This window comes from Nomascus leucogenys, chromosome 15, assembly GCF_006542625.1.
Source record: "Nomascus leucogenys isolate Asia chromosome 15, Asia_NLE_v1, whole genome shotgun sequence".
Taxonomy (NCBI): Eukaryota; Metazoa; Chordata; class Mammalia; order Primates; family Hylobatidae; genus Nomascus; species Nomascus leucogenys.
The window spans coordinates 87,776,249-87,803,945 of NC_044395.1; the positions used below are offsets into that span (position 1 = coordinate 87,776,249).

The window sequence follows — 27,697 nt, forward strand, 5'->3', positions numbered from 1 at the left end:
CAGACACCATATACAATGTTATGGTCCCATAAGAGTATAATGCCATATTTCTGCTCCAACTTTTCTATGTTTAGATATACAAATATTTACTATTATGTTACAATTGCCTGTAGTATTCAGTACAGTATTATGCTGTACAGGTTTGTAGGCTAGGAGTAACAGATTATATCATATAGCACAGGTGCGTAGAAGAAACCACCGAGGTTTGTGTAAGCATACTCTGTGATTTTCGCACAATGACAAAATTGCCCCATGACACATTTCTTAGAATGTATTCCTATTGTTAAGTGGATGCGTGACTTTACTGGCTTAATCAACCAGTCATTTATTTTGTTACTATCTCCCACCACTGAATACTTATTAACAACTTAATAAGTTAATTGTTTATTCTGGAGACATTTTTACATCCTTTATTTACTTTTAGTTTCTAGGTCAGCCTAAAGTTTTTAGAAAGGGACATGCTTTAGTTCATTCCAGACTGAATAAAGAGTTAGGCTCTGCTTAGGTTGCAGATGAAAGGAGGAGACTATGAGGAGAGCTACCCCTGGAGAAACTAGAATAAAGACAAAGAGCAGGATGAGAAGAAATGAAGAAAGAACCTATCTTGGTTTTACTTTGTTCAAAATAAAGTCACAAGTATATGATATATTCAAAACCCTAAAACCTAATTCAAATGCGCATTACCCACCCTGGAGATGACTCAAATATCTGCTCCTTTACAACAACTAAGAAGTAATTATACCTCAAAACCACCTTATGAAAGTAGATCCTTAAAATAAAATTGAACATGTGTGAATATATAAACAAAAGGTATGAGAGGAAGGGAAGAAGAATCCAACTTACAAAGTCCTAAGCATCTTTTGTTCTTGACACAAATTATTAGGTATGCTGCTTATCTTTGTACCTGTCAAAGTCCTGTGGAAAAACATTATTCATGTAAGAAATAATTCAACTCAAGATAGTAAGCAAAATTTGTTCCCATATAGAAAAATAATTAAAAAAAAGTGCTCACATATTTACATACGGACTAGATTCTATACATCCCATGGCCTAATTATTCCATAAAGTTAGACATGCAGGAAGGTGAACTGAACCCCAATTCTGATATCATCTTCACAGTAACTCAAAAACACTTGTGACATTAGATGTTGATACTGGGCTTGATTTCCCACATGGACCAGGAGGAAAACACTAATCTACAGTCACACAGTCTGATCACAGTTAATTGCAAGTTGTCACCTTCTTACACCCAAGACCTTTGAAACCAACTTGCATTCCGCCCCCAAATCTTGTTTCTGTCTTTTCTTTCAGTCAGACTGGCTCAGCATTCGAAAATGTTCTCTTATTCCCCTCCCTTCTGTAGTCTATCACCAGTTCCTGTTATTTCTTCCTCTGTTGTGCTTCTAGCATCTAATTCTTTCAGAAAAAGTGAAGTGAGGCAGAGAGGGATGGAGAAATCTCAGACAGACCATGCTATTTGTCCTAGTGCAAATCCAGTGATGGATTAAAGACCTGGAGCTCTCATAATTCAATGTGTTCATCTGGTCAGGTGGACTATTCCCACAGCCGCCTCACTGTTCTCCCCATCTCTAGTCTCTTTCTCCTTACCCTCCTCACATTACCTCCTCAAATATTCTCAACACCTCCAACTGCCTTAAGAGTCAAGTTTAAACTCCTTACCTCAGTGCTTCCCAAGTTCTTTTTTAAAAAATATACTGTCACGTGTGACCATTGTAACATTTAAATGGCACGCTGCAGTTAAGACTCCTGTGGCTAGAGGCCCTAGCTGCCTCAGGCCCCATGTGACTGTCTGGAGGGCTGAGGTCATCAAGATCTTCAGTGCACCTGTAAACTCATGCACAGACCACTCACTGGGAAACTGCCACAACCAAATGTGCAACGTTCAAGGCTTGTCATTTCAAAGTCTAATACCAAACAATTCTCCAGTTTCTCCATACCACCCCCATCCTATTATAAACATGCAATTCTAGCTATATTTGCTCATCTATATGCTATCTCTGAGAATACTTTTGGTATTTCCAGTTTTACTAATCCTGTCTTAAATAAAAGACTCAGCTCTGGGAAACCTGACAGTATTCAAACCTTCTACCTCCTCCGTGAAGTAGTCTACATCGATTGCTCCCACTTCTAAATTCTGAAAGCACTGCTTCTAATTTGGCACTTTGTTAATGCCTTGTATTTTCTGTGAACTTTTCAGATCTTATCCACATAATCGGCTCTACTCTGCCTAAGCTCACTGACCCCAAACCCAATATATTCTTCTCCATGCATGATATATACAAAGGGAAACTGGAGGAATCAACATAAACCCATCACTGTCACTAAAAGACCCTGGCACCCTGCTGGCAGTCCAGCAGTGTTATCTTTATACAACCCCTCTTCAAAGGGCCTTACTTACAGACTTTCCAGGTGGGCAGTTCCTGTAAGATTGGGGAACTGCTGCACCATGCTTGCACCACGAATGACTCTTGAAGAAATGGAGAAAGACAAAGTAATTTTTAAATTTTTTTTCATATTTTATGTTTTAAACAGTTTAAAATTACAGTGCAACTATAACTAAAAATAAAACTAGTTTCATCTCTTGAATGTACTTGAAAGTGTGATAATTTGGCCAAGTATTCACAAAAATAAGAACAATTATAAATTCTGCCCAAGGGAGAAAAAAAATTTAAAGATTTTGTTTTCTGGAGTTCCAGTAATAAATTCTTGTTTTCCACTAAAACAACTGTATAAATATCCAGGTTTGTTTTTAAATTCACATACTTACAGGGAATGAAGATCAGATAAATTGTGAAATGCTGAGTTCCCCACAAAAGACAGAGGATTATCATACAAATGTCTGTGAAAATATCCAAAAAAAGTAAAATTTTCATATGTTCACAAGCACTCTAATATTAAATCTATGTTCACAATGTACATATATCTAAAAGCCTGACTTTCCATTCTTTATCAGGGTGTTTGGCATTGTACGGACACAGCTTCACATAATTATACATTAAAAGAAACTTTCAAAAATACTTACATAGTTCTTAACAGTGGATTACCATCAAATGCTCCATCAGGGATAACAGAAATAGAATTACTATGAAATCCTCTAGAAAGATAGGAGAAAAGTATTTTGAAATGCATTATCCTCTTGCAAAATAAAACCCAAGTATCTACTGCTGTTCAGCATTATATAAAATACAACTGATAAAGACTACATGAAAATTTTCAAAAGCATAGGAAATCTCAAATTTTAATTTTATTTTATCTTTTACGGTATCATACCTAATTCTTTTTTAACCCACTGCTTAGCTTGGTATCTATCAGATCCCTCATATGCATTTATCTGTTGCTTCATCATAAAAAAAAGCTTTAGACCATGAGAAACAGGTGTTCTAACCTCAAAATCTCTCTCACTGTAGCCTGTATTTACCCTCTTGGCAATGCATCTTAGAATGTTAACCATCAACTAGCTCATGACACACAGTCCCTGTTGTGCCATATACAGTCACTAACTCTACCCATGACAAACCCGACGTCCAAAATGTTCCCTCAGGCAGGGCACAGTGGTTCATGCCTGTAATCCCAGCATTCTGAGGGGATCACTTGAGCCCAGGAGTTTGAGACCAGCATGGGCAACATGATGAAACCCTATCTCTAGAAAAAATTTAAAAATTAGCTGGGCGTGGTGGTGCATGCCTACAGTCCCAGCTACTCAGGAAGCTAAGTTGGGGGGATCACCTGAGCCTGGGAGGTCAAGGCTGCAGTGAGCTGTGATCATGCCACTGCACCGTGACACTCCAGCCTGGGTGACAGAGTGAGACCCTGTCTCAAAACATACAAACAAACAAAAAGAAATAAAAACAAAAATGCTCCCTCATTCCTGTGTTTAAATATTTTTATTCTTTCAAGTCCAGTCATTTTGGTGATGCTTTCTGCAGTAACTCCAAACTTCAATTAGGTATTCTTCCGGAATGATTTATTTATCCTATACATTCAGCATTTATTTCTACCTAGAAACAGCTGTCTGTCTTAACATGATCAGTTTCCCCAGTAAGACTAAGACTACAAGCTCCTTAAAGGCAGACACTGTATATCAGGCCTTCTTGTTTTATCAGCATCTAACCCTATACAGCAATCTATACTCAAAATTGTCTCTGTCATCGAACACAATCCAACTTTATGATTATTTGTGTGTTTGTGTGCATGTATTATGGTTATACGTAATGGAACAAGATGTTCTAAAATCTCATTGATGGAACATTAAATGGTGAGTTTCAGGGATATGAAGACATAAAGAGAATGAAGCAATACTCACAGCTCTTTTAGGCTAGGAAGGGCTTTAATAGCCTGAGGAAATTCCCCCAAGTTATTATAATTCAAGTCTCTAGAAAAAAATGGGTGAAAATATATCAAAATATTAAATAGTGGTCATAATTCATAAGGCATTTTGTTACAGACATACTTTTTTAAAATCATATCCTCTGTATGGTAATCTTTCTTTATCAACCATATCGTCATTCAAAACCATGTAGGAGTTTAACTGAATTTACACCTTTTCTTACAATACTGAATAGAGAGAAATCATTCTTCTTCCATGATGTTTTTAGGTCAACAAACTTACAGTTCAAAGAATTCTCAAAATCATGTATTACTGATGCATTAAATACATAAATCATCTGAATGGCATTTCTTTGAAAATTCATTCTAGAATATAATTCATTGAATATCCATTTGTAAATGACAGTGTGAAACTGAGGTTTCCATTTGGAGTTCACAGTGGCTTCCTGAAATTCTGGTATAAGAGCAGCTGACCTCAGTTCCACCATCAGCGTGATGACCTGAGATAAAAATAATCACAAGGAGGCCGGGCACAGTGGTTCATGCCTGTAATCCCAGCACTTTGGGAGGCTGAGGTGGGCAGATCTTGAGGTCAAGAGATCGAGACCATCCTGGCCAACGTGGTGAAACCCCATCTCTACTAAAAATACCACAATTAGCAGGGCGTGGTGGCGCATGCCTGTAGTGCCAGCTACTCAGGAAGCTGAGACAGGAGAATCTCTTGAACCTGGGAGACAGAGGTTGCAGTGAGCCAAGATCATGCCACTGCACTCCAGCCTGGTGACACAGCAAGACTCCGTCTCAAAAAAATAAAAAAAAAAATAATAATAATCAGAAGGACCAGGGTAGATTCACACAACTGTTGTCCTCATACAGGTTATGAATTATTGGTAATTTTATATTAGTTAGGAGAAAGACAAGCCATAGTGATCTGTACTGAAAAGTCTTAGTTCTGAGAGTGTTTAAAGTTTAATTTCTTTTAACATAAAGAGCACACTGGCATATGATTAGCATGATTGATTTCAGAATGAAAGTAAAATAAAATTAAAAGCTCAGCTCCTCTGAGACCTATAGTTTTCCTTTTCCTTTTTGTAACATAGAAGAAAAAATGGCAAATAAGAATTTAACTGGGAAGAGGTTTAATTTTAACATAATTGAAATAGTGTACACAGCTTAGGATTAGGAAATCTATTCAATCTTTTATTTATAACACTAGAACTCACACACTTAGCAAAGGAGATCTGAGTTTGGAACTATCTTCTACGAGATTTTCAACTTTCATATATCCATTAATGTTTCCTATCCTCTAATTTAGATAGAAAAGTGAATTAATGTAGTCCTAAAAGATTTTAAGTCTTCTCATTAATTGACAGTTAACCAGAAAATTCAGTCAAATAAAATACTACAAACCCTGAGCATTCCAATCAGGTTTTACTCACCCATGTAACTGGGACCTTCTCTGAATCATTTACTCATCACAGCAGCAAAAATTACATTATCTTTGAATAAAGGCAATAAAGGCAACTAATATAGGCTAAAAGAACAAAAATAAAGATCCTATTCTCAATTATATACAGCTACACAATGCCTTTTACTTATATAGTGGTGCAATGTACAGTTGAAACAGCCAGAGGTCTCAAACACTTTCGCTCGTGGAAACAACAACAAAAGTATCATAGCAGAATATAAAATCTTCATTTGTTACATGTAAAAGCAGATATAGTATTCAAACCCAGTGTTCACAATTAGAAGGCAACTGAGATCATGGAAAAAATAAAACTACCCAGAATTCATTTTAGAAGTTTCTAACTTCCAAAACTGTCATACATTTAACAAAACCAACATTTCTGGAAAGGTATAAATCTTTGTAGATTGAGCTGTTTTGAATGTGTATTCTTTGGGGGAAAATATGCAATTCACACTTTGCCATTTTTAGCCATGGACTTAGATCAGTATTCACAATTAGGTTATTTGATAGCAAGAATTTAGTCCGGTATCAAAGTGAATTAATAAGGAGCTGAACTCAAGGCCAATATTTTTTTTTTTCCTGCAATGAAGTACAAAATTATACTTTCAATATCACAATGTAGTTGCCCAAAATATGAATATACTTACAAGGTCTCCAGGTTATCTAGTCCATCAAAACAGTGTTGACTCAGGTTTTTAATTTTATTGTTATGAAGATGCCTATGGGGGAAAAAAAGTATAAAATGACTTTTCCATCTCCCATTGGCAACTATTATCATTGTTTTATATGTCTGAGTTGGTGTGTAAAGGAATGATGTAGCTCAACATATCAACAACTAAACAGCTAAACAGTTTTCTGTTGACCACAGAAAACAAGTGACATTGGGTAGTTATCTCTTGCTATGTACACTGCACAGACTCACTAAACATAGACTACCTCATGGAAAGAGAAAAGTATCTCTAGTGGAAATATGGTACATACATGGAAGATTAATATTTATTCATATCAAAATAAAGTTTTGATTAGCTCTTAAATATATGAAGAAAAATTTGATGAGCTCTCTTACTGAGGACATGAGGGTAACGGTGTGGAGGAAGTGTGTAGTTTACACCAGTGAGATCTCCAGCAGATTTTAAAAGAAGCACTATTTTGTTATGTCTTGGAAGATTAAAAACACGCTGCATCACATACTCTCTGAACAAGTGGAAAACACGAAATATCCCTGGGACTAACTTGTATGGACACCTCGAAATGATTTCCCTTCTTTTAACATTGAATATGCTGCTGGGACACAAGTAAAAGCCGTATAAATGTGTGCTAAATGACCCAATTTCTTCTCATGATTATAACTGGTCATTTATCTTAGGGAGATTCAACAATTATCATCAGCTAGTAATTTTTAAAATTATCCTATTCTGTTTAATATTGTACAAAAGCAGCTCCCAAAGCACTAACTATTCAGGAGCATATTCAGCGAGGTGCTTTGATAATAATCTGTCAGAAGAAATCTGTTTTTGTACCCCAATTAACACAAATATATGGAATTAAAAGGGATAGATACTTACAGAACTACCAGGCTTGAAAGGTTGGTAAATGCAAAGTCAGGGATGCTCGAGATCTTGTTGAGAGCCAGGGTCAGCGCCTGTAGGGTAGGCAGATTGCTGAGGGGGTGCACAGGCACCTCCGTCAAGCTGTTGTCATCCAGCCACAGATGCCGTAACTGAACAAGTCCTTCAAAACTGTCCTCAGGGACCGAGGTAATATGGTTGGCATCTAGACGCCTAACAGAAACAGAAACAACCATGTTCAGTAACAAATTCTAGTGAAATTACTCAGTTCAAGTCTCACAACTCAAAGCTTTCAAAACAAAAAGGACTTATAAAAATGATCATCTTTAATTTTACTAGAAGTCCTCATAACATCTAATAACTTTTTCATGATCTGTATAGTGTATGAAACTCAGTTCTTTCTCTTCCTTCATAAGAATGGCATGTATCCAAATCTATATTCTTCAACTATCTTTGGCTTTTGGCTAAGAAGTAACTTTATAGCAGAAAGATATATTTTTTAAAAACACTTGCAAAGTTCATATTGAAATTATGTTTTAGAGCATAATTATCAGACATACAAAAAAAAAAAGAAACTAAGCTGACCAAATAAGCTACTTCCAATGTTACATTATAACTAACATTAGACATTAAATTTAGTTGCTACTCTGATTCTGTACCAAGGAGAAAGATTAGAAAATACTTAAAATTTTTGTATAGCAATAAAGAATCTAAATAGATTTTCAATCATCCTTATTACCTCTAGGCAAGTTAAAAATGTAAGTGTCATGTACAGGCAAAGCAACTTTTTCCTCTTCTCTTAGCAGTTAAGTGCTTTTGAAAAATCAGTGTGCCAAAATTAACAGTTATTAAGGTCAAATTATCTGCTGGAAAAATCAAGCAGCTCCTCGAATCAATGTTACTGTGGCTTTAAAGCTTCTTCAATTTTTCCAAAACTTTTGGAATTAAGAACACCTTACTAATAGGATTACTCATATTTAAAATTAAGTCCCCATCTGAAAATCAGGAAACTAAGTCCTACGTATTATTGTTGGCACAACAAGATGTAATTGTTGGAATAATTGCTTTTCAACACAAAGACAATCTGGTATTAATATGATGAGGGACACTATGTGCCAGGCAAATCACAGCTTTCCTCACAAATCCCTTGCCGATGTATCTTCATTACTTATATTCATGCCTCACAGCCTTGGACTTCTTTGTGAAAATTACAGAACAGAAAAAAAACTGGTTAAAAATTCAAAATGACTGCATCTTTTTAAAGAAATAGTTTGACAACTTTTGGGTTCAGGAAATTCTGAGTTTTAGAGTGGTTTTTGTGCCTCCTGTTTCCTTGTGCTGTTCCAACTTCAGTTCCTGCCATAATTGTCCCTTTCCACCACAGTCAAGTCCTGGGCCCCTGGTCCCAATTAACTGGTCCCAGCCCCAGATGCATTTTCCCTTCCTAATGACAGATTAGCAGGGGTTAAAGACCATTGGTCCTGGTGAATATCTGATGGAAGCTTTCTTTCTAATAGAGTCAAGATAACTGAAAGAACACTTAAAAAGGGAGAGCTTAGGACACTGAGCAGCTGCCTTAAGAATCTACCTAGAAACACACATTTTTAGACTTGTTTATTTTTGGGGCTTTTCGAACTTGCCCTGTGACAGGCAACTTTTACATAACAGACTGGCCAAGTACTGGCTACAGAGCGGCAAAGTACTGCCTACAGAGCTGTTTAGGAGATTCGCTTTAATGAGCAGATAGGAGTGTGTTCAAACATGTGTGCACACACACACGCGCACACACACACACACTCCTTGTGGAACTTTTCCATTCTTAGGAAGAAAAAGATTTAAATACATAATCATACAATTAAGCATATTATATAAATAAATATTAATGTAGCTAAATTATACTTGTAGATAACTTAATTACCTGCAATTCACTCAACACAGTTAAACTGAGCATCTTGTTAGGTACAAAGGATAAAATAGTTAACACAACAGGCATGAGGCCTGTCCTCAAGAGACTGACATTCCAGTGGCGGAGGTGACATACAACATAATAAACAAGTTACAAAATGATAACGAAGTACTTTAAAAAGTACCTCTGGAGTAGATAAACAGGGCACTGCGGTTAAAGACTGATGGACTCTGAGGAGGAGGGTAGTTACTCAAAATGCATTTGGTCAAGAAAAATATTTCTAAGGTGACATTTAAAGTGAGACCTAAAGAAAAAGCAAGAATGAGTCAAAGTAGGAGCTGGGCAAGGAGTGTTTTAGGCAAAGGAAAGAGCCAAGGCAGAGACCCAGTAGCAGAAACCAACTTAGTATGATCCAGCAACTCCCAGAAGGTTAAGAGTGATTAAAACACAGGAAGAGGGGAGTAGAGGGACCAGGGACACACATGTGGCTGGGAATGCAAACAGGGTCCACATTCCATAAGTCCCTATAGGCCAGGTAAGGGGTTTGGGTTGTATTTTCGTTACAAATTGAAGTTCTTTAGTGTTACTGCAGCTGAAAAGTTTAAATTGTTTATCATGTTGATGATGTATATTCATATTCAATAAAATAGGATGTAATGCACCTCCAAATACCTACAATGCCTCCACTGATACAGACAATAGTATAACAAGGAAAGTTGTCAGTGCCTTTTTAATATAAATTCAGTACTGTATACAACCGTTAAACTCTTGTGAATTCTGTGTCATCAAGGAAAAAAGACAGCCTTAACTTACTGCTAGAAAACTAGGTGAGTTTTGAGCTAAGACAGTAATAAAGCTATCCTCTATACAAAATAGCACAGGTACAACAATAAAATAGCATAATACAACAATAAAAGCACGGACACAATTTCCTCCGTACTAAAAATTTCCAAAAATTGTGAAGTCACACATAAGTAGGGATTAAAAAGAACTATGGAAAAATGAAACTCTTAAATAAGAGGTTGAATGAGAAAAACGATTTGTGGTGACTCAAATGGTTAATCCTTATCTCTCAATTCACATGTGGGTGTGGTGAGGCACCCATAAAAGTGAAGAGTATGGACTTATACTGAGACCAGTGCTTCAGAGCACTGTCTCAGTGTGGCTTTGTAACAATGATCTATTCTATTAGTATTCATCCTAACAGATGAAGAAAATACTATAATTCTTTAAGTAGATGCTGAAAAGCATCAGCTATCTTACAAAGTAGAAAGGATATGAGGGTTTATTAAGGTATTTTTCTATTTAAACTCCATGTGGTAAGAGATTAAACTATTGCTTTATTAATCGCAGTTTTCTTGTTAAATGGTGAATAACATATTTATTCACTCAATTTCTTCGTTATTTTTGTCTGGAAAACATGCTTCTATTTTCTATCCTCAAAAGCCTACTTTACAATTGACTGAGACTCATGTATTTTTAAATTTCTTGTCTAAACAAACTACAGTAACAAAATAATATTAAATGCAGATATTTAACTGTTGAAAGTCTTTGTTATCAATAAACACCTGTATAATCAAAAGATCTCCTTTCTCTCTGTTCCAACTTACCAATAATGTAAGTGTTATAAACATATTTTAAAACTGAGAAAAACCTAGGAAATTTAATCTTTGAGATCTTTTAATAGTCAATAAAAATGTAATCTGATGTTAAAAAATTTCTAGTGGAGATAATTATGACATACCATTTTAATACCCTGCTGAGGTAATGCTTTAGTTATTTTAACTTTATGGGATGCAATTATGCTACCTTTTTATTAGTATCAACAATTGGCTTTCAGATTTTATAGTCAATATCAAACATACACTTGCATCAAACCACTTCTGGTCAATCTCAATCCCTAATGAACTTTGCTTCTTTTAAGCACTATTCAAAACCACAATGAAATCTTTCATGTAATTCAGATCTGAAGAACAGATTTTCAAAATGACTCAAGTGCTGATAAGACTGTTTTACACCATGAGAGAACTCTATCTAACTTCACCACTGCACCCACTCTACTAACAAATGCATGAACACTTCCTTCTTAAAGAAAACAGGCCTGACCCAGAGCAGCTCCTTGTGTTTCTGATATATATGAAAACATCCCAATGCCTTTAAAAAAAAGTTTGTTTTACCTCCACTCCATACACTCATGCCAATTTTGGAGATAATTTAAACTAAGCAATTTGTTCCATGAATGATAAGCACAGTATGCTTTTTTAAAACATGAAGAGAAACCTATGATTTCTGTGAAAAACATCATTTTAAATCATCTACATTACCAGTAAATGTCTCGTACTTTCATGTACTTATTGACCACAAATTAGAGAGAAAAATTTTTCTGTTCTACAGTTGAAAATGAGATTTTAGTCTTCTCTTTATTACCCTTTAAACTAGACAAAATAATTGAGTATTTTGATTATTAAATCTTACAAAATGACAATTCAATATGAAGGTCTTGAAGTAAAATACATTCTTAAGAAGCAAAAGAAAACATGACTATTTAAAAGGCCTGATGAATTCAGGTCCAAGAGAGGTCAGATGACTTGCCCTGTGTACATCCACCCGAGGTGAGAGAGTGTGTGAAGTCAGCCGAATAACATTTCTATAAGGGAACTCATTCCCATTGATTCCTTTTAAGAGTCTACCTAGAACCTACCCAATTAGCTGTGGTGAAAAACAAATCCTTATGTTCCATAACTTACCATTTTAGTGAAGGAAGCTACTTAATACAACCACCTTAAATTAAACTTTCATTTCAACTAAGAATTGAATGGCCAACACCATGGATATTCCTTGTTTATGGGTTAGATACAGTTTAAAGTTTAACTTTACAGCATATATTTTTATTTTCACATTCATTGCTCATTAACTACTAGAATATCTCATCTAAAATCAAATGGTAACCTATAATTTATAATTTCCAGGGATATCTCTTTGGTGCAGTTAAAAATAGCTTTATGTTAGCAAACTGATGGGACAAGCAGCTCAATCATTTTCACGCTGTATTTTCTAACTTGCGTGCATTTCCTACTATTTGCAGTTATTTCAAAGTAGAATACAAAACCTAAGAGACAAATTGTATACAAATATGTGATGTCACTAAAACGCAATTTTATACCAGCACACATAAGGGTGATAACTATTAACATTTTTTATTCAGAGTGCTTCTGGGGAGATTATTTGTTATTTAAAATTAGACTTCTGAATTCTACCTTTAAAAAGAAAACCAGCATTACTTCTAGGATATAGCCTAGGGATCTGCATTTTAGCAATCTCCCCCTAGTGAGTCTGTTGCAAAGTGTGGTCAAAGTACCACACTTAGAGAAACTATGCCCCAGAGCCCCATTGTATTTGGTATTTAGGACATGAAGAGAGGCAATGCAAATTTGTATTCATTATTCTAGTAGAAGCTAATGAAGTTCCTTGTTTTGAAGAATACTTTTTCATTTTTTCCGAGAAGTTCCCTTGACCAAATTGAGGAATTACAGTCGATTTGTTCTGATTATCATTACCACACGAAACAGAAACCTCTTTGTGGCTGTTTCTTGACAGTCAAGGCACAAGACACTAAAACTTCTGTACACACATAACTGGTTCCAAAGGGGTGCTGATCACCAGCAGTGCACAAGTTCATGGAAGTACACCCAGCAGTGAATACCCAGTAGCTTTCTCTCAGCCTCTAAGACGAGAGAGGAGGTAAACAGAACCACCTCCTTCTCCCTCACCAAAGGACATTTTGATAACATCGACTAGCTATCTCTGTTTTTATCTCAGATGAAAGGATAAATCTCCTCTTTCCTTACAATTCTAGTTCTTTACACCTTTAACAGCCAGAGTAGTCTCTTGGTGAGTCAAGAAACCAAGAAGTTACTTACAAAGACTGCAAAGCACTCAGCCCTCGAATGGCTTCACTGGGTACTGTTTTCAACTGATTATTCTGGAGCGTTCTGAAAGAAAATTTTTGGTTAGTGAGTAACAAGTGATAGTTACCATTTTTTCTTAGAAAAATTCAGAGCTCTTTTTTTTTTTTTTTTTCAAAAAATATTTCCAATGGGAAAATAGGGGGGAGGTGGAGGTGAAAAGCATCTAAGACGAGAGAATTGCAAAACTTCAAGAAGCACTTGTTATGGGCGCAGCAAAACAACATGGCACGTGGATACATATGTAACAAACCTGCACATTGTGCACATGTGCCCTAAAACCTAAAGTATAATAATAAAAAAAAAAGAGAGAAAAAAAAAGAGAAAAAAGAAAAAAAAAAAAAAAAGAAGCACTTGTTGTAAAGCCAGAAAGGAAATCTATACTGCTATCCCAAGCCATGCCCTAACACAGACTTGCTGGGTAATCCACGTTTCCAAGGGTGGTTTTGTTTCTGGTAATTAAGGCACTCTAGTTAATGTTCATCACCCTGGGTACTATTAGTTAATGTTAATTAGGAGCTATAACAAGTTAACTGGGAGGTATAATAAGCAAATCCGTTGGAATTCCTAATGCCTTTTCAAATTGGAATAAAGCAGAGCCCCGAAACATGGACATCAGGTAAAGCCAATTTTTCCAAGCAGATGGCAGATCCCAAGCTCTTAAGGAACAGCAGGAATGTCCTGAATGCATGTGGGGCCAGAAGAGAAATAGAGCTTTGATCATCTACTAGTTAGGGCCTGCCGAATAGATGCATAGATCCATACTGAAAATGAAATCCTTTTGATTTTTTTGCCTGAAGCCATTCCTGTCACACTAATAAAATGACTGCCTGACATGAGTCATAACCACAGAATAGAAGAGATAAAGGTCCCACCTAGCTCACTGAACCAGAGAGGTCTAATGACCTACTGAAGGTCATCCAGCATGGTAGTGGCAGAAGTGGGGGCAGTCAGTTCACCTGTTTCCTCATCTGCCATACTCCAGGCTCCTGACCACTGCCAAGAATTTATTTCCTCACCATTCGCTGGCTACACAAATTGTAGGCATCTGAATTCCCTTGAGCTCTAAAATTATTTTAACATTTGGAGCACATGTAAGCCTTTTTCCCTTTTAGAGTCAGGTAATTCAAAGTTCTTATAGCTATAAAATAAGTAGAAACAAAACCCTACCAGTAAAATTTAAGTATGGGTTTGCTTCAATGCATTAGGCACCCAAAAAGCCTAACATTCAACTGTAATATACTGGAGGTCAGAATACCTATTATTTAGAGTTTTAACTTTTGTTTTCTAGATGCAGGGTTGCCTACATCAAACTCTAGCCTCCCACACTACTCACTGGCCACTCCTTAAATCTTTTAATCCTGAACTAAAAGAAACTGTGCTTAACCTAGTTCCAAGCATGTTGACTATGCAGAAAGAAAATACACAGCCAGCTGTGAAACTCTAAAATTGCATTACTTACAGAACTTTGAGTTCTTTCAACCCAGACAAGGCCTTTGGGTGGATAAAAGAAAGGTCGTTGCCCGCCAATTGTCTAGAAAAAAAAAAAAAGTAGCAAGAAAAAAATAGCAATTCAGACTTAAAATTCAGAACTTACAAAAACCTAATCTGTGATTAAAACTCTATGTTAAACATTTCTCAAGTCTATCTGACATTAAACGTGGACTTAAACCCTTGCTAAAATGATCCTGCGAATCTTCCAATGAGATAAATGTCCTAGAATTTTTTTTTTAAGTCCCAATACAATAATTTAAGCAGGCACATTTTTATTCTGGTGAGGTCAAGCAAGCCAAAACACATTAAACCAAATTAAGTTTGCTATTCATGGTCACTCTGCAGCTTGCAGTGTTTTCTAAGGGCCTCATAAATACAAGACTACTGGTCAGCAGGCAAGAGTGTTTATACAGATTAGAGCAAACCAGTCTGTCAAGGAAGAATGCTTTTGGGAGGAAAGTCAGCCTGTTATCTCTGCATAACCAAGGGCAGCATATCCAGTGCAAAAGAGAGGCAAAAAGTGTGAGTCATTGAAAGCATAACTTTCCAAACAATGGCCTATATACTTTTTTCTGAAGTAAACAGGTTTTCCTAAAGAAATTTTGACATGACAAATTCAAGTGGGGATAAAAGTAGAATAAGGAAAGGATAAGAATTCTTTGGACCCTTTTGTAAGAAATCTGGGCACCCAATTCATACTGAGCCCTACTTTTCCTCCTATTTCCCTGGGCATAGAGAAATAGAAGAAAAAGATGAACAGAGGATATTAGGGAGAAGAATCAGGATGCAAGGCAGTGATTCACGTAAGTTAACTTGTAGACAGGTGAAGTGAAGGAAGGTTTTCAAATGTGTACTCAAAAATGGTGATTGTGTGCTCATATGATCAAACACAGGACTCTCCTGGGTCCTGGTTCTGTCAGGGATACTCTCCTAAACAGCTAGATTCTGTAACTATGTATATATATATTTTAATGCTCTCTTCTACACATGTCTCAGGACCACACAGTCACCAAGTCCTCCTTTAAAATTCCTCTGTTAAAATTTACAATTAAATTTTTTAATTTAAAAAATTTATAAAATTTAACATTTATAATCCCTCCTTTAAAAGGTATGTATTTCCACTATTCTTCCTATTCCCTCCCTAAAAACTCTGCATCCCTAAGCCTTATTAATCAATTCATTCATTCATTTAAAAATGAGTACCTACTAAGTGCCAGACACACAACATCTTTAGGTTCCCCCGCTTCTAATCTGTTCTACTTGTATATACTGATTTTAGGGATACAAGAAAGATACTTTACCAGCCTTAAAATGTGAAGTCACTGTGGCCTGAAGCCCTACTTTTAGATGCACTGTTTTCTCTTGCAGTGGTGTTCCAGTTACTAATAAAATGCAAATTGCCCTGGGAAGTGTAATCCTTACCTAGCATTAACACAGAGGCGATTGCACCGAAGATGGGGGGGCGGGAAGGGGACAGAAAAACAAACAGCCAAAAGACCCAGAAACCAAAGGGGTAAGTATGAAGAATTATTTTCAATGGCAAGAATAACAATGCTGGATTCTCAGGCAATACCACCAAGTTTAGCACAGATCATGCTCCTAAACTAAATTCTTCCTAAAAAGTCCTCCCACCATGCACTTTCTCACAAGGCATCCAAGTACCTAAATTCTACACTGCATTGCCTTTCAAGGTTTCCCCATAACCCAGGCTCACAACAGCTTGCTTTGTGCTGTCAGCCTTGTAGCCCTTCACCTCCCAGGGCTCACCAGAAGTAAAACAAGAGACTGAAGAAGATGGTTTTAAGGCCTCTTCAGTTGCTTCCATTTTAAAATATTTCTCTTTAGCAAATCCTCTTGGTTCTAGACTAGCCAGCTTTATCACTACATTTTTTACTTACTTATTTATTTTATTTATTTATTTTTTGAGACGGAGTCTCACTCTGTCGCCCAGGCTGGAGTGCAGTGGTGCAATCTCAGCTCACTGCAATCCCTGCCTCCTGGATTCAAGCAATACTCCTACCTCAGCCTCCAGGGTAGCTGGGATTACAGACGCCCACCACCACGCCCAGCTAATTTTTGTATTTTTAGTAGAGACGGGGTTTCACCATGTTGGCCAGGCTGGTTTCGAATTCCTGACCTCAAATGATCCGCCTGTCTTGGCCTCCCAAAGCACTACATCTTTTAAATGTTTCATCTAGCAACCTCATTTGTACCCCCTTAAACACCCAACTGCAATGCTGCTTCTCTTGAAAGCTTCAGTTCTTATAAATGTGCCCTATGCATGAACACTCAGAGCTCATAAACTTGGTCACAAGCTACCGTCTACTGGTTGTTTCTTGTATATTAGTCTTGCAGGCCAAGTACAAATGCCTTCAAGAACAGGGTGTGCATCTCAAACTTCTGTTACCACCCACCAACATGCCAATTCATTAAACTGAAACTGCTTTCTCAGAAGCTCCTCCTTGGAAATGCTCACCATTCCGACGCCATAGCATCCCAAAGTCTACCTTAGTGCAAGCTTGGTACAAGCAATCTCAAAGGGACCCCAGTCTCACTCATTAAATTCAACTGATAATGCTCACAGCTGTAATGCAAAGTACTTAAAAGGTCACATTTTAAAAGATCAAATTGCACCATAAAAGCCATAAGAGGCAGTAGCCATCCTTCCCCAGGGCCTCAGCCCTGTGACTGCTCTTCCAAGTGTTAAAAAGCTAGAGTCCTCCAAAAAAGAAACACTATAAACAGAGTAAGGCTGTTACAGGATTCTTATTATTCTTTTGTCTCTAATATTAGTCTTGAATGTCCTTGTATCTATGGGCTTTCCTTGAGTTCAGCCTATTGTGCTGGGCTCATAAAAAAAAAGGATTTTATAAAGTAACAAAGGAAAGTGGCAACATGCAGAACACCTGATTATCTTAACTTGTCAACAGAAAAGGGTGTTTGACCACATTAGCCAAAATATTTGCTTCCTTTTCCCAAATCTCTGCCCCTTTCATAAACCATGAGAAAACTAAAGTCACCTAACTTCAAAAAGCATTCTCTTTCTCCTCTATTTATCTTTAATATAAATGACAAAATGAGCTCTCCATGAGGCTTATCCTGAAATACAAGCCAACGATCTGGAGAAATAAACACTACTAGTATGTGGTGGACAGTGATAATGCTGTCCAAGAGGACACCCTACTTTGATTACTTAGTTTGTTAGTAGAATAAACATATCCTGTGGAGCCTTCAGGAATTTATCTACCTAAGTTTACCGAGCTGCTGTGTTAATGAGTAACAAGCACAGGAGCTTGGTAAAAGCTCTGCAGCTCCAGTAATTGCACCCTCCAGAAGCTCTTCACATGTTGCTTATTTTATGAGCTAGTATTTCTTATAGTAAACCTTGGGGATGCTTCATGTCTAAAAGCTCAGATTCAGAAAAGAGCAAAGTAAATAAATAGCAAGGTTAGGAAAAAAATCCCAAATTCTTTGGAAGAAAAAAACTATAAGCCTACAGTAGTTGCAGACACTGTGATAGTGATAGCTGGTACATTCTTTCATTTTAATCATCTCAAGACAACTGCCCTGCTTTTCTGAGTCCCTGAGTGGTTAGGTGACTTGGCATAAGTCACACTGCTGGTACATGAAGGAGCCAGCATTCAAGTTCTCTTGCCTGGCTGGCTGAAATACTTATCCACTTCTACCTGTATTGTGATGCCTCTGGTAGTCACCAAAAGATTAGGAAATAATTCGCAGAAAAGGTGGGGCAGAGTGGACTTGAGCAAGTTAACAGACTTGTCTGAGTATCAATAGCTGTCACCTAGCAGAACAAAGCTAGTAAGCAGAGACTATGCATTAGGAGCTCAGAACTGCAATTACGGAGAAGTTCCCAACAGACTTACAATGCCATCCTTCCCATAGCCAAAGATGACCAGCAAGAGGGGCTGAGAACGGGATTCCCTGAGTGCCCAAAGGTAGGGCATGCCCTAAACTCAGTGAGACTTGGTTAAGGATATATACCATTCTCTGTTGTTTGTTTATTATTATTATTTTTATTTTTTTAGGCAACTCCCGAGGAAAAAGAGGTGGCTGATCCTGAGCAGGAATTTGGCCCTCTATTAGCAAAGACCAGCCACTTCCCATTCCATGCCTGGGTTTGCACTTCTGGGCTATAGCCAACAGTTTTCTTAGCTTCTCACTAATTCAGAACCTATTGGCTGCCCTCAGAAAATCTTTTTCATTGACTAAATCATGTTATTTATATTTTTCTTTTTTTCTTTTACTATTTTCCAGTGGCTGTGAAATACTAAAGAAAAAAAATAATTAGGGTGAAAAAATAAGAGTGAAAGTGGTATGGTTTTCTATTTGTAAAGGTGGGCAGTCCCAGGCATCAGTTCTTTCCCCTACGTGTTCTGTTTCCAAAGACCACGAGAGTGTCTCTCTGCAAGGTTTCAACCCATCCACTCTTTGACTTTTCCTGTTATCACCTGATTTTTTTTTCCTCCTGAACTACTGCCATGAACTTCCACAGGATTCCTGTCTCAAACCACTTAATCTGAAAAAGCACAATTCTAAGCATTTTCCCAAAGGCTCTCTTTTCCCCTGCTGCAACTAAGCACCATTATTACGTCCAAACACACCATGCATTGCCACCTCTGACTCTTTGCTCACACCATCTCCTTCACCTGAAATACCCACAACTCTGCCCTCTACAAACTGAAGCCTGTTCAAGTTGTCCAAGTAGGGTACGCTACCACCGGTAGGAACTCATGATATCACCTTCCTTTGATTCCACAGGTACCTTAGACAAAGCCATCCCATTGGGTGCATCTTAGTCTGCCTTTAGTTCCTTTGTACTGCTCTGATCTTCTTCAATGATCTTAAATGTCCCTCGTGAGCAGGGACTAGGTCATCTTTATTCTATATTCCCTTTTATGACCCCTTACAAAGACAAGACACTTGGTATTTGCTGTAATGTCTCCGCTAAGCCCCATTGTAAGACTGGATTTGCAAAGCTAATATTACTACTGAAAGGGTGAGAAAGCTTCCTGATTATCTTCCTTTTTCTGCAACTTTTCTCATTTCATTTCTACTCCCTCACTCTCCTTCACTCTCCTAACAGGAAAGAACTACGTGGCTAAAGTGTCAAATGCCAGGGCAAACATTTTCTTTCTCGACATATACTGGAAGTATATTTTCTTTTTTTTTGTTTGTTTGTTTTGTTTTTTTGAGATGGAGTCTTTCTCTGTCGCCCAGGCTGGAGTGCAGTGGCGCGATCTCGACTCACTGCAAGCTCTGCCTCCCGGGTTCACGCCATTCTCCTGCCTCAGCCTCCCACGTAGCTGGGACCACAGGCGCCCGCCACCTCGCCCAGCTAATTTTTTGTATTTTTAGTAGAGACGGGGTTTCACTGTGTTAGCCAGGATGGTCTCGATCTCCTGACCTCCGCCCGCCTCGGCCTCCCAAAGTGCTGGGATTACAGGCGTGAGCCACCGCGCCCGGCGCTGGAAGTGTATTTTCTTAAGGAAAGGTGGGGAGGAACTCTAAACATGGGAACATCAGTCCACTGGTCCACAGTAGTATCTCAACACACGCTGTGTTGTGCACATGATCACACAGAATTAAAACAAGTCTAGCAGGATTTCAAAGGGGACACCGTTTACCTCAAGGCAACTCCCACTTATTCTGTTTGCTACAACAGTCCCAGAAGCAAAGAGAGCAAAGACAGAGAATGGAGAGAAAGAGAAAGGGCAGAGGACAGGCAAAAAGTAATCGTCTAGATTTCCGCTTTCCCACTGGATTTGGAACCATTCCAGGAAGCGGCATACAAGTGGCTCAGTGTGTAATGTCTCTATGAATCTCTTTTGTGTGCATTTATTATTCATAAAGACCATGGATTGACATTAGGGGCTCCTTCCAGGGAAAGCTTTTTGGAAAGCAAGAATTTTCAATAATGTCCTTGACTCTTAATGCATATATGACCTGAAATTTCCTATCTGCTCTCCCTTCCAGCAGGGGGGAAAAAGCAGAAACTGCGCTGTCTTAAATATGGGGCACTGGTCAAGGGTGTGTGTGAAGGACTAAGCCACATTTCAGATGGTAATCTGGGCCAAAGTTAACTCCTTCATGAAATGCACTGAGCGACACTAGAGTTTCTTCACTTGGGAAGCAGCTTAAAAAACAAGAGAGGCAAGTGTGAAATAGAGAATTTACCAATTGGTGTTATTTCTCTGAGAAATGCTGGGACTTAGGTTTCTTGAGGTCTATTACAGAAATTTCATTGTAGCCTTTTGGCTGGAATTCTAGCCAAGAATTAGTGGAGTAAGAAATACCATATATACACTGATTAGACATACGGACTGAGCAGCGGGGAGGGCACATGAGGATTCAGTGGCTTTCAGCAGCTGTTGTGAGGAGACGTTGGGCAGAAAAAGCAGAGGGAGACTACAGCAACTGTGCACACAAATAATAGAGTGCTTTCTTACTAATGGGAATTTCCCTTTCCCCTTATGGAGAGGTTGGAGACTAGATAATAAAGCCAGAAGACAGTGACCACAGCCTCCCATTCACTCATGTTCCTACCTTCCCTTTGCAGAGGTGGTTACCAGATGGCCTGGCATTGTGCTCCCATCAAGTCCTGCCTGAAAAGTACTTCGAGCACCACCATTCCCTTCTGACCAACATTTATCTACCCCTCAGCAATGTTTTCTCCTCTTCCTCTTTCTCTCTCTCTCTCTTTCTTTCTTTTTTTTTGAGACGGAGTTTCGTTCTTGTTGCCCAGGCTGGAGTGCAATGGCAGGATCTTGGCTCACTGCAACTGCCGCCTCCCGGGTTCAAGTGATTCTCCTCCTGCCTCAGCCTCCCAAGTAGCTGGGATTACAGGCATGCACCACCACACTCGGCTAATTCTGTATTTTCAGTAGAGACTGGGGTTTCACCAAGTTGGTCAGGCTGGTCTCAAACTCCTGACCTCAGGTGATCCACCCCCCTCAGCCTGCCAAAGTCCTGGGATTACAGGTGTGAGTCTGAGTCACCGGGCCTGGCCCTCCTTGTTTCTTTCTATACCTACTTTTGAAGCCACATATAGAAAGTATCACAGGTGGTACCCAAACATAGCCAGGCTGCTTCTCTTGGGATGCCATTCTATTCCCTCAAGTGGGTGGATCACCGCAGTGCCGCGTATGTGTAAAGCACACTAGGCACAACCACCAGCTCATGATACTGCCTCCAGAGAAGGCATTTCTAGTTCAAAACTGAACTAAGGCATTTAACAGGACGTGAGTGACATTCTTTTATTAAATATAATTTGAAATCAGCAAGCTCCAAAATTTTGGCAACTGCTTTTTTTTTTCTTTTTGAGATGGAGTGGAGTCTCGCACTGTCTCCCAGGCTGGAGTGCAGTGGCGCGATCTCTGCTCACTGCAACCTCAGCCTCCTGGGTTCAAGCAATTCTCCCGCCTCAGCCTCAGGAGTAGCTGAGATTACAGGCGCCCACCACCATGCCCGGCTAATTTTTGTACTTTTAGTAGAGACAGGTTTCACCACAGTGGCCAGGCTGCTCTCAAACTCCTGACCTTGGGTGATCCACCTGCCTCGGCCTCCCAAAGTGCTGGGATTACAGGCATGAGCCACCGCACCCAGCTGGCAACTGCTTTAAAAAGGAAAATACATACTTCTTAAAGTCCTGAGCCATATATTTATGAATATGTCAAGGGCTGACTATGTGTTCAGAACTATGTTGGCTCCTGTGAGAAATAAAAACTGAAAGAGGTATACTGGTTCCCATGTAGGGGCATTTGGTATCAATATATGTAATAAAAAACTATCATTTGTGTAGTACTTTTCATTTTCGTTATCCTATTATTATACAGGTTGAGTATCCCTAATCTGAAAATGTGAAATCTGAAATGCTCCAAAATTTGAAGCTTTTTGAGTCTTGACATGCATGACACTCAAAGGAAATGTTCATTGGGTATTTTGAATTTCAGATATTCAGATTTAGGATGCTCAAGCAATGGAAATATTCTAAAATCTGAAAACATCTGAAATACAAAACACTTCTGGTCCCAAGTATTTCAAATAAGGGGTACTCAACCTACTGGCCCTCAAAACCATCCTGTGTCATGGGTCAAGCAAGCTTATCGCCCCCTACTCCTCCTATTTTTTTTGTTTTTCTTTTTTAACAGATAAGGAATGTGAGCCTGTTTCCTACGTGCCTTCTCCAAAGACCTACAGCACCTAAATAATGTAAATCCCAGGAATAAAACAATGTAAATAAACTAATGTAAATCCTAGAAACAAAAAAGTGTTGTTGTGTTTTATTTTCTTTTCCTTTTTTTTTTTTTGAGAAGGAGTCTCACTCTGTCGCCCAGGCTGGAGTGCAGTGGTGTAATCTCGGCTGACTGCAACCTCTACCTCCCAGGTTCAAGCAATTCTCTTGCCTCAGCATCTTGAGTAGCTGGGATTACAGGCACCCGCCACTATGCCTAGCTAATTTTTGTATTTTTAGTAGAGACGGAGTTTCACCATGTTGGCCAGGATGGTCTTGAACTCCTGACCTCAAATGATCCACCCACCTTGGCCTCCCAAAGTGCTGGGATTACAGGTGTGAGCCACCGCGCCTGGCCTGTTTTGTGTTATTTTCTACCATTGACTTCAAGAGGACCAGAGGATATGGTTACTTTCTTAGTGAATAAAGAGGGCTAACAACTAATAGCATCCTTTATAGTTCTGCTTCCACACTGTTGCTATCAGTATAAACCTCATCTAAGAAAGCACATCAGAATAGTCCTATATCAACTAATGATGTACTAACCCATTTCTTCACATACTAGGGAAGACTTTTGCATCTTCATAGAACTCTTATGAAAGTATATGTAAACATTTTATATGTTTTAAGAATATACATGAATTAAGAAACCCTTACTATGGAAATTCTCAAGGTTTTAGGATAGCTTTCCTTTGCCAAGAAGGGAGAAGTTATTTCACATATATTTCATATTATATATTCCCATTTAAATGCACAACAATGAAAGCAGTAATGCTTAACAAAAAATAAGTACGTTTTGGCAGGGCGTGGTGGCTCAAGCCTGTAATCTCAGCACTTTGGGAGGCCGAGGCAGGCGGATCACGAGGTCAGGAGATCGAGACCATCCTGGCTAACACGGTGAAACCCCGTCTCTACTAAAAATACCAAAAATTAGTCGGGTGTGGTGGCGGGCGCCTGTAATCCCAGCTACTCGGGAGGCTGAGGCAGGAGAATGGCGTGAACCCGGGAGGCGGAGCTTGCAGTGAGCCGAGATCGCCAGTGCACTCCAGCCTGGGGGACAGAGAAAGACTCTGTCTCAAAAAAAAAAAAAAAAAAAAAAAAAAAAAAAAAAAAAAAATCAGTACGTTTCTGCTAAAACTTGGTTTATAGGCCATCTAGAACTCTTCTACCTACTAAAGAGCTTTATATTCAATTCACGGAAACTTTAAGTTCCATCTGCACTGAATTGGACTTTGCGTCTCCCACTTCTTATAGGAACCCATGGAATACTTTATTTTATAGGTAAATCAGTAAAAACCCAGGCAACAGTTATACTTCCTGAGCAAAGTTATCCTGACAACCTAGTCATTTACCCTCTGGCAATAAACACATGCAATATCCACCCATGTGAGGAAATAATATGTTCCAGCTTTAAAAAAAAAAAATACAGCTAATGTCAACCAACAAATATTTATTGAGTTTTTACTACAGGCCAAGTTCCCTAGGTATGGCAAAGGAGGTACTGAGTTTTCCCAGGACATTTCTCGTTTCATTTCTTCTAAATAAGGACAGTTCATTAATCACAAACTTCAATGGAATTCCATTTTTTATATAGACTGATAAGGTTTCTTACATCAATTCAAAATGAGAAGAAATCCTTTGTCTTAACCCCTCCCTCAATTTCAAGTTCAAGAATGTGGTAACTGTCACCAAGGTCATATAGAAGTGTGACAACAGGCCCTCCCTGCCCTTCCTTAGAGAAAAGTCAATAGAGTTGAGGAGATAAGTACACACTGATACACTTGAAGCACAAAATAACAAGGCATGCAATACGCTGCTAAGTGGTGAGAAGTAGAGAGAGTGAAAGAGGGGCTTGGAAAAGGAAGATCAGAGAAGGCTTCCTATGGCAGAAAGAGCTCAAAATGGCTGTATAAAAATGGGTAAAATGTGAATATAGAGAGCTACTCTGGCAGACCCTGTTGGTTGCCTACCTAACACCCATTCACGCCTTCCTGGCAGAGCCTATGTTTGTTCAGATATCCTCTTGTCCACATGACTCAGCTCCATGAGTAAATACCAACTGGCCTTAACCCTTCCTGCTGGTCCCATTCCGGTAATTGGTTTAGGGATAGACCTGTGACCCCAGCTCTGGTTAATGAAGTGAGAGGAAGTCTACTAGGGATTTCTGAGAAAGACAGCTCTACTCCTAAATGAGAACGCATTAGAAGGATGACCCTTTTCTCCTTGTAAGTGCTTTCCTGTCTGAATATTCTATGTGGAGTGATAACAGGATGGTACAGCCCCTCCTGGGGAAGAGCACACTAGAAAGTAGGAGATACCCTGGGTTCTTGACGATGTGGCTGAGCAACTCCATGAATCAGCCCTGGAATAGTTCTACTACCTTGTCATGTAAGATAATACACTTCCTTACTGTTTAAGTTACTTTTAATTGAGTTTTGTCACTTGCTGCCAAAAGCACCTTAACTGCCTAAATGATAACTACTCTTCTTTTCTTACCTAGTAATAGAATGCTGATTTTAGTCCAGACAACGATATACCCAGCTCAAAGGTCCTGTTTCCCAGCATCCCCTGCCATTTGGCCATGTGACTAAGTTCTAGCCAGTGAGATGTAAACAGATGCATTGTGTGGTATGCTTAAGATGCCTTTTTTTTTTTTTTTGAGACGGAGTCTCACTCTGTCGCCCAGGCTGGAGTGCAGTGGCACAATCTTGGTTCACTGCAAGCTCCGCCTCCCGGGTTCACGCCATTCTCCTGCCTCAGCCTCTCTGAGTAGCTGGGACTACAGGCGCCCGCCACCACGCCCGGCTAATTTTTTGTATTTTTTAGTAGAGACGGGGTTTCACCGTGGTCTCGATCTCCTGACCTCGTGATCCACCCGCCTCGGCCTCCCAAAGTGCTGGGATTACATGCGTGAGCCACCGCGCCCGGCCTAAGATGCCTTCTTAAAGGAAGCTGGCTACTGGGAACTATGCCCCTTTTTATTCTCTACTTCATCCTATCTACTGCTGAGGATAGGGTTTTGATGGCTGCAGCTCCAGTACGTAGTCGTCTAGTGATCTTGACATGGAAGCGAATACACAAACAACTACAGAGCAGAATGTCAGGGCCTACATCTCTGCTAACTTTGTGACGCATCACAGTAGCTCCAGGTCACCAGGCTGCAGATTTCATATTCAGGTAAATAAAATAAAGCCTGATGTGTTTAAAGACACTGTTACTTGGAGTTTTCCCTTATAAACAGTTAAATCTAATTGTAATATAAGAATTTAGGAAAAGAGCTAAATTTGGCAAACCACACTATAATAAAAGCAGCACAATTAAAGACAGTACATCCAATAAACAAAGACTAGATAGGATAAGAATGTTTCGCAGCTGGGTGCAATGGCTCATGCCTGTAGTCCCAACGCTTTGGGAGGCCAAGGCAGGAGGATTGCTTGAACCCAGGAGTTAAGAGACCAGCCAGGGCAACCCCATCTTTACAAAAAAAATACAAAAATTAGCTGGGCATGGTGGCATGTGCCAGCTACTCAGGAAGCTGAGGTGGGAGGATCTCTTGAGCCCGCGAGGTCAAGGTTGCAGTGAGCTGCACTGCACTCCAGGCTGGACAATAGAGACCCTGTCTCAAAAAAACAGAAAGTTTCTAAAACTGCTGTTCATAACAACACCACAAAGCAAGAGACTTGTTACATAAAATGTGAATCATCCAAATGATAAAGCACTATGCATTTATTAAATGACAGTAAAAACTAGATGTATTCATATGTAAAATTATAATAAGGCAGATACACTATAAGTGGCAAATATAGTAGGAGCCTATTTTTAAAAGGAAATTGTATACATATACTCAGAGAAAAGTTTGGAAGGATGTACAAAATATTAACCATAGTTATCTCTCCATGGTAGGATAATGGCTCCATAACTTTCAAATATGATATATCTTCAAGATTTAAAAAACAGTATCCACTTATTTTTGTAATTGTTTTTTAAAAGTCCAGTTTGTATTAAGCATTTTTATAACTATGATTTTTTTAAAAAGCTGAATGTATCTGTGATACAAATATTCTAGCATCTCTAAAATGATCATCTTTCAAGTATGCATATAGTCCAAACTAACAGGTAGTGAACAGGGGAAAATGACGAACAAATTCTAAGTCAAAGGTCCTACTAAAGCACATACCTATTGTATTGAATAAGCATGGCTTGACTAAGAGTGGTCAATGTGTGAAAGAAATGACTTAGCCTATTTTCTTGCTGGAAAATTGAATCCTGCTAGTAGAAAATCAAATACATTTTCATTTACTTACAGTCAGTACTATATTTAGCCAAATAATAGTCAGTATTGATTAAAATAAATAAATGAACCAGCAAACTGTGGTTTCATTTGCCTCTCTACACTTTTGGAACCCCATGCCAAACACTATAATACTGAACCACTTGATTCTCCTGCTTGATTTTCCACTAGTCCCCTATGAAGTCCTGATTTATCAAATCCAAATTTTGAGTCCATCACATCTTTCATCACCTTCATTCCTGGGCTGCTAAGCACTATGGGACAAAATTAAAGATCTAGTTGGTTTCACTACAAATTTATATTACCTAAGCCCAACGGAGGCCTTACAATTCTTCAATAATACTTTGTTCATTTCAGACTGGCCCAATTAAACAAACGGCCCAATTAAACACAGTATGCCTAGTCCC

At 38.7% G+C, this 27,697-nt stretch overlaps 1 protein-coding gene across 1 annotated transcript in view; it reads right to left on the reverse strand.

Moving 5' to 3' along the window:
• The window catches only part of LGR4 (leucine rich repeat containing G protein-coupled receptor 4), a 108,755-nt gene that overhangs the window by 12,179 nt on the left and 68,879 nt on the right, over window positions 1-27,697 (reverse strand). The window contains exons 3-11 of the mRNA XM_030828623.1: window positions 14,717-14,788; window positions 13,210-13,281; window positions 7,381-7,596; window positions 6,463-6,534; window positions 4,325-4,393; window positions 3,044-3,115; window positions 2,789-2,860; window positions 2,420-2,488; window positions 844-915 (exon numbers count right to left, since the gene is read on the reverse strand). Coding sequence (XP_030684483.1) covers window positions 844-915; window positions 2,420-2,488; window positions 2,789-2,860; window positions 3,044-3,115; window positions 4,325-4,393; window positions 6,463-6,534; window positions 7,381-7,596; window positions 13,210-13,281; window positions 14,717-14,788 — 786 coding nt within the window. The remainder of the gene's footprint in view (window positions 1-843; window positions 916-2,419; window positions 2,489-2,788; window positions 2,861-3,043; window positions 3,116-4,324; window positions 4,394-6,462; window positions 6,535-7,380; window positions 7,597-13,209; window positions 13,282-14,716; window positions 14,789-27,697) is intronic.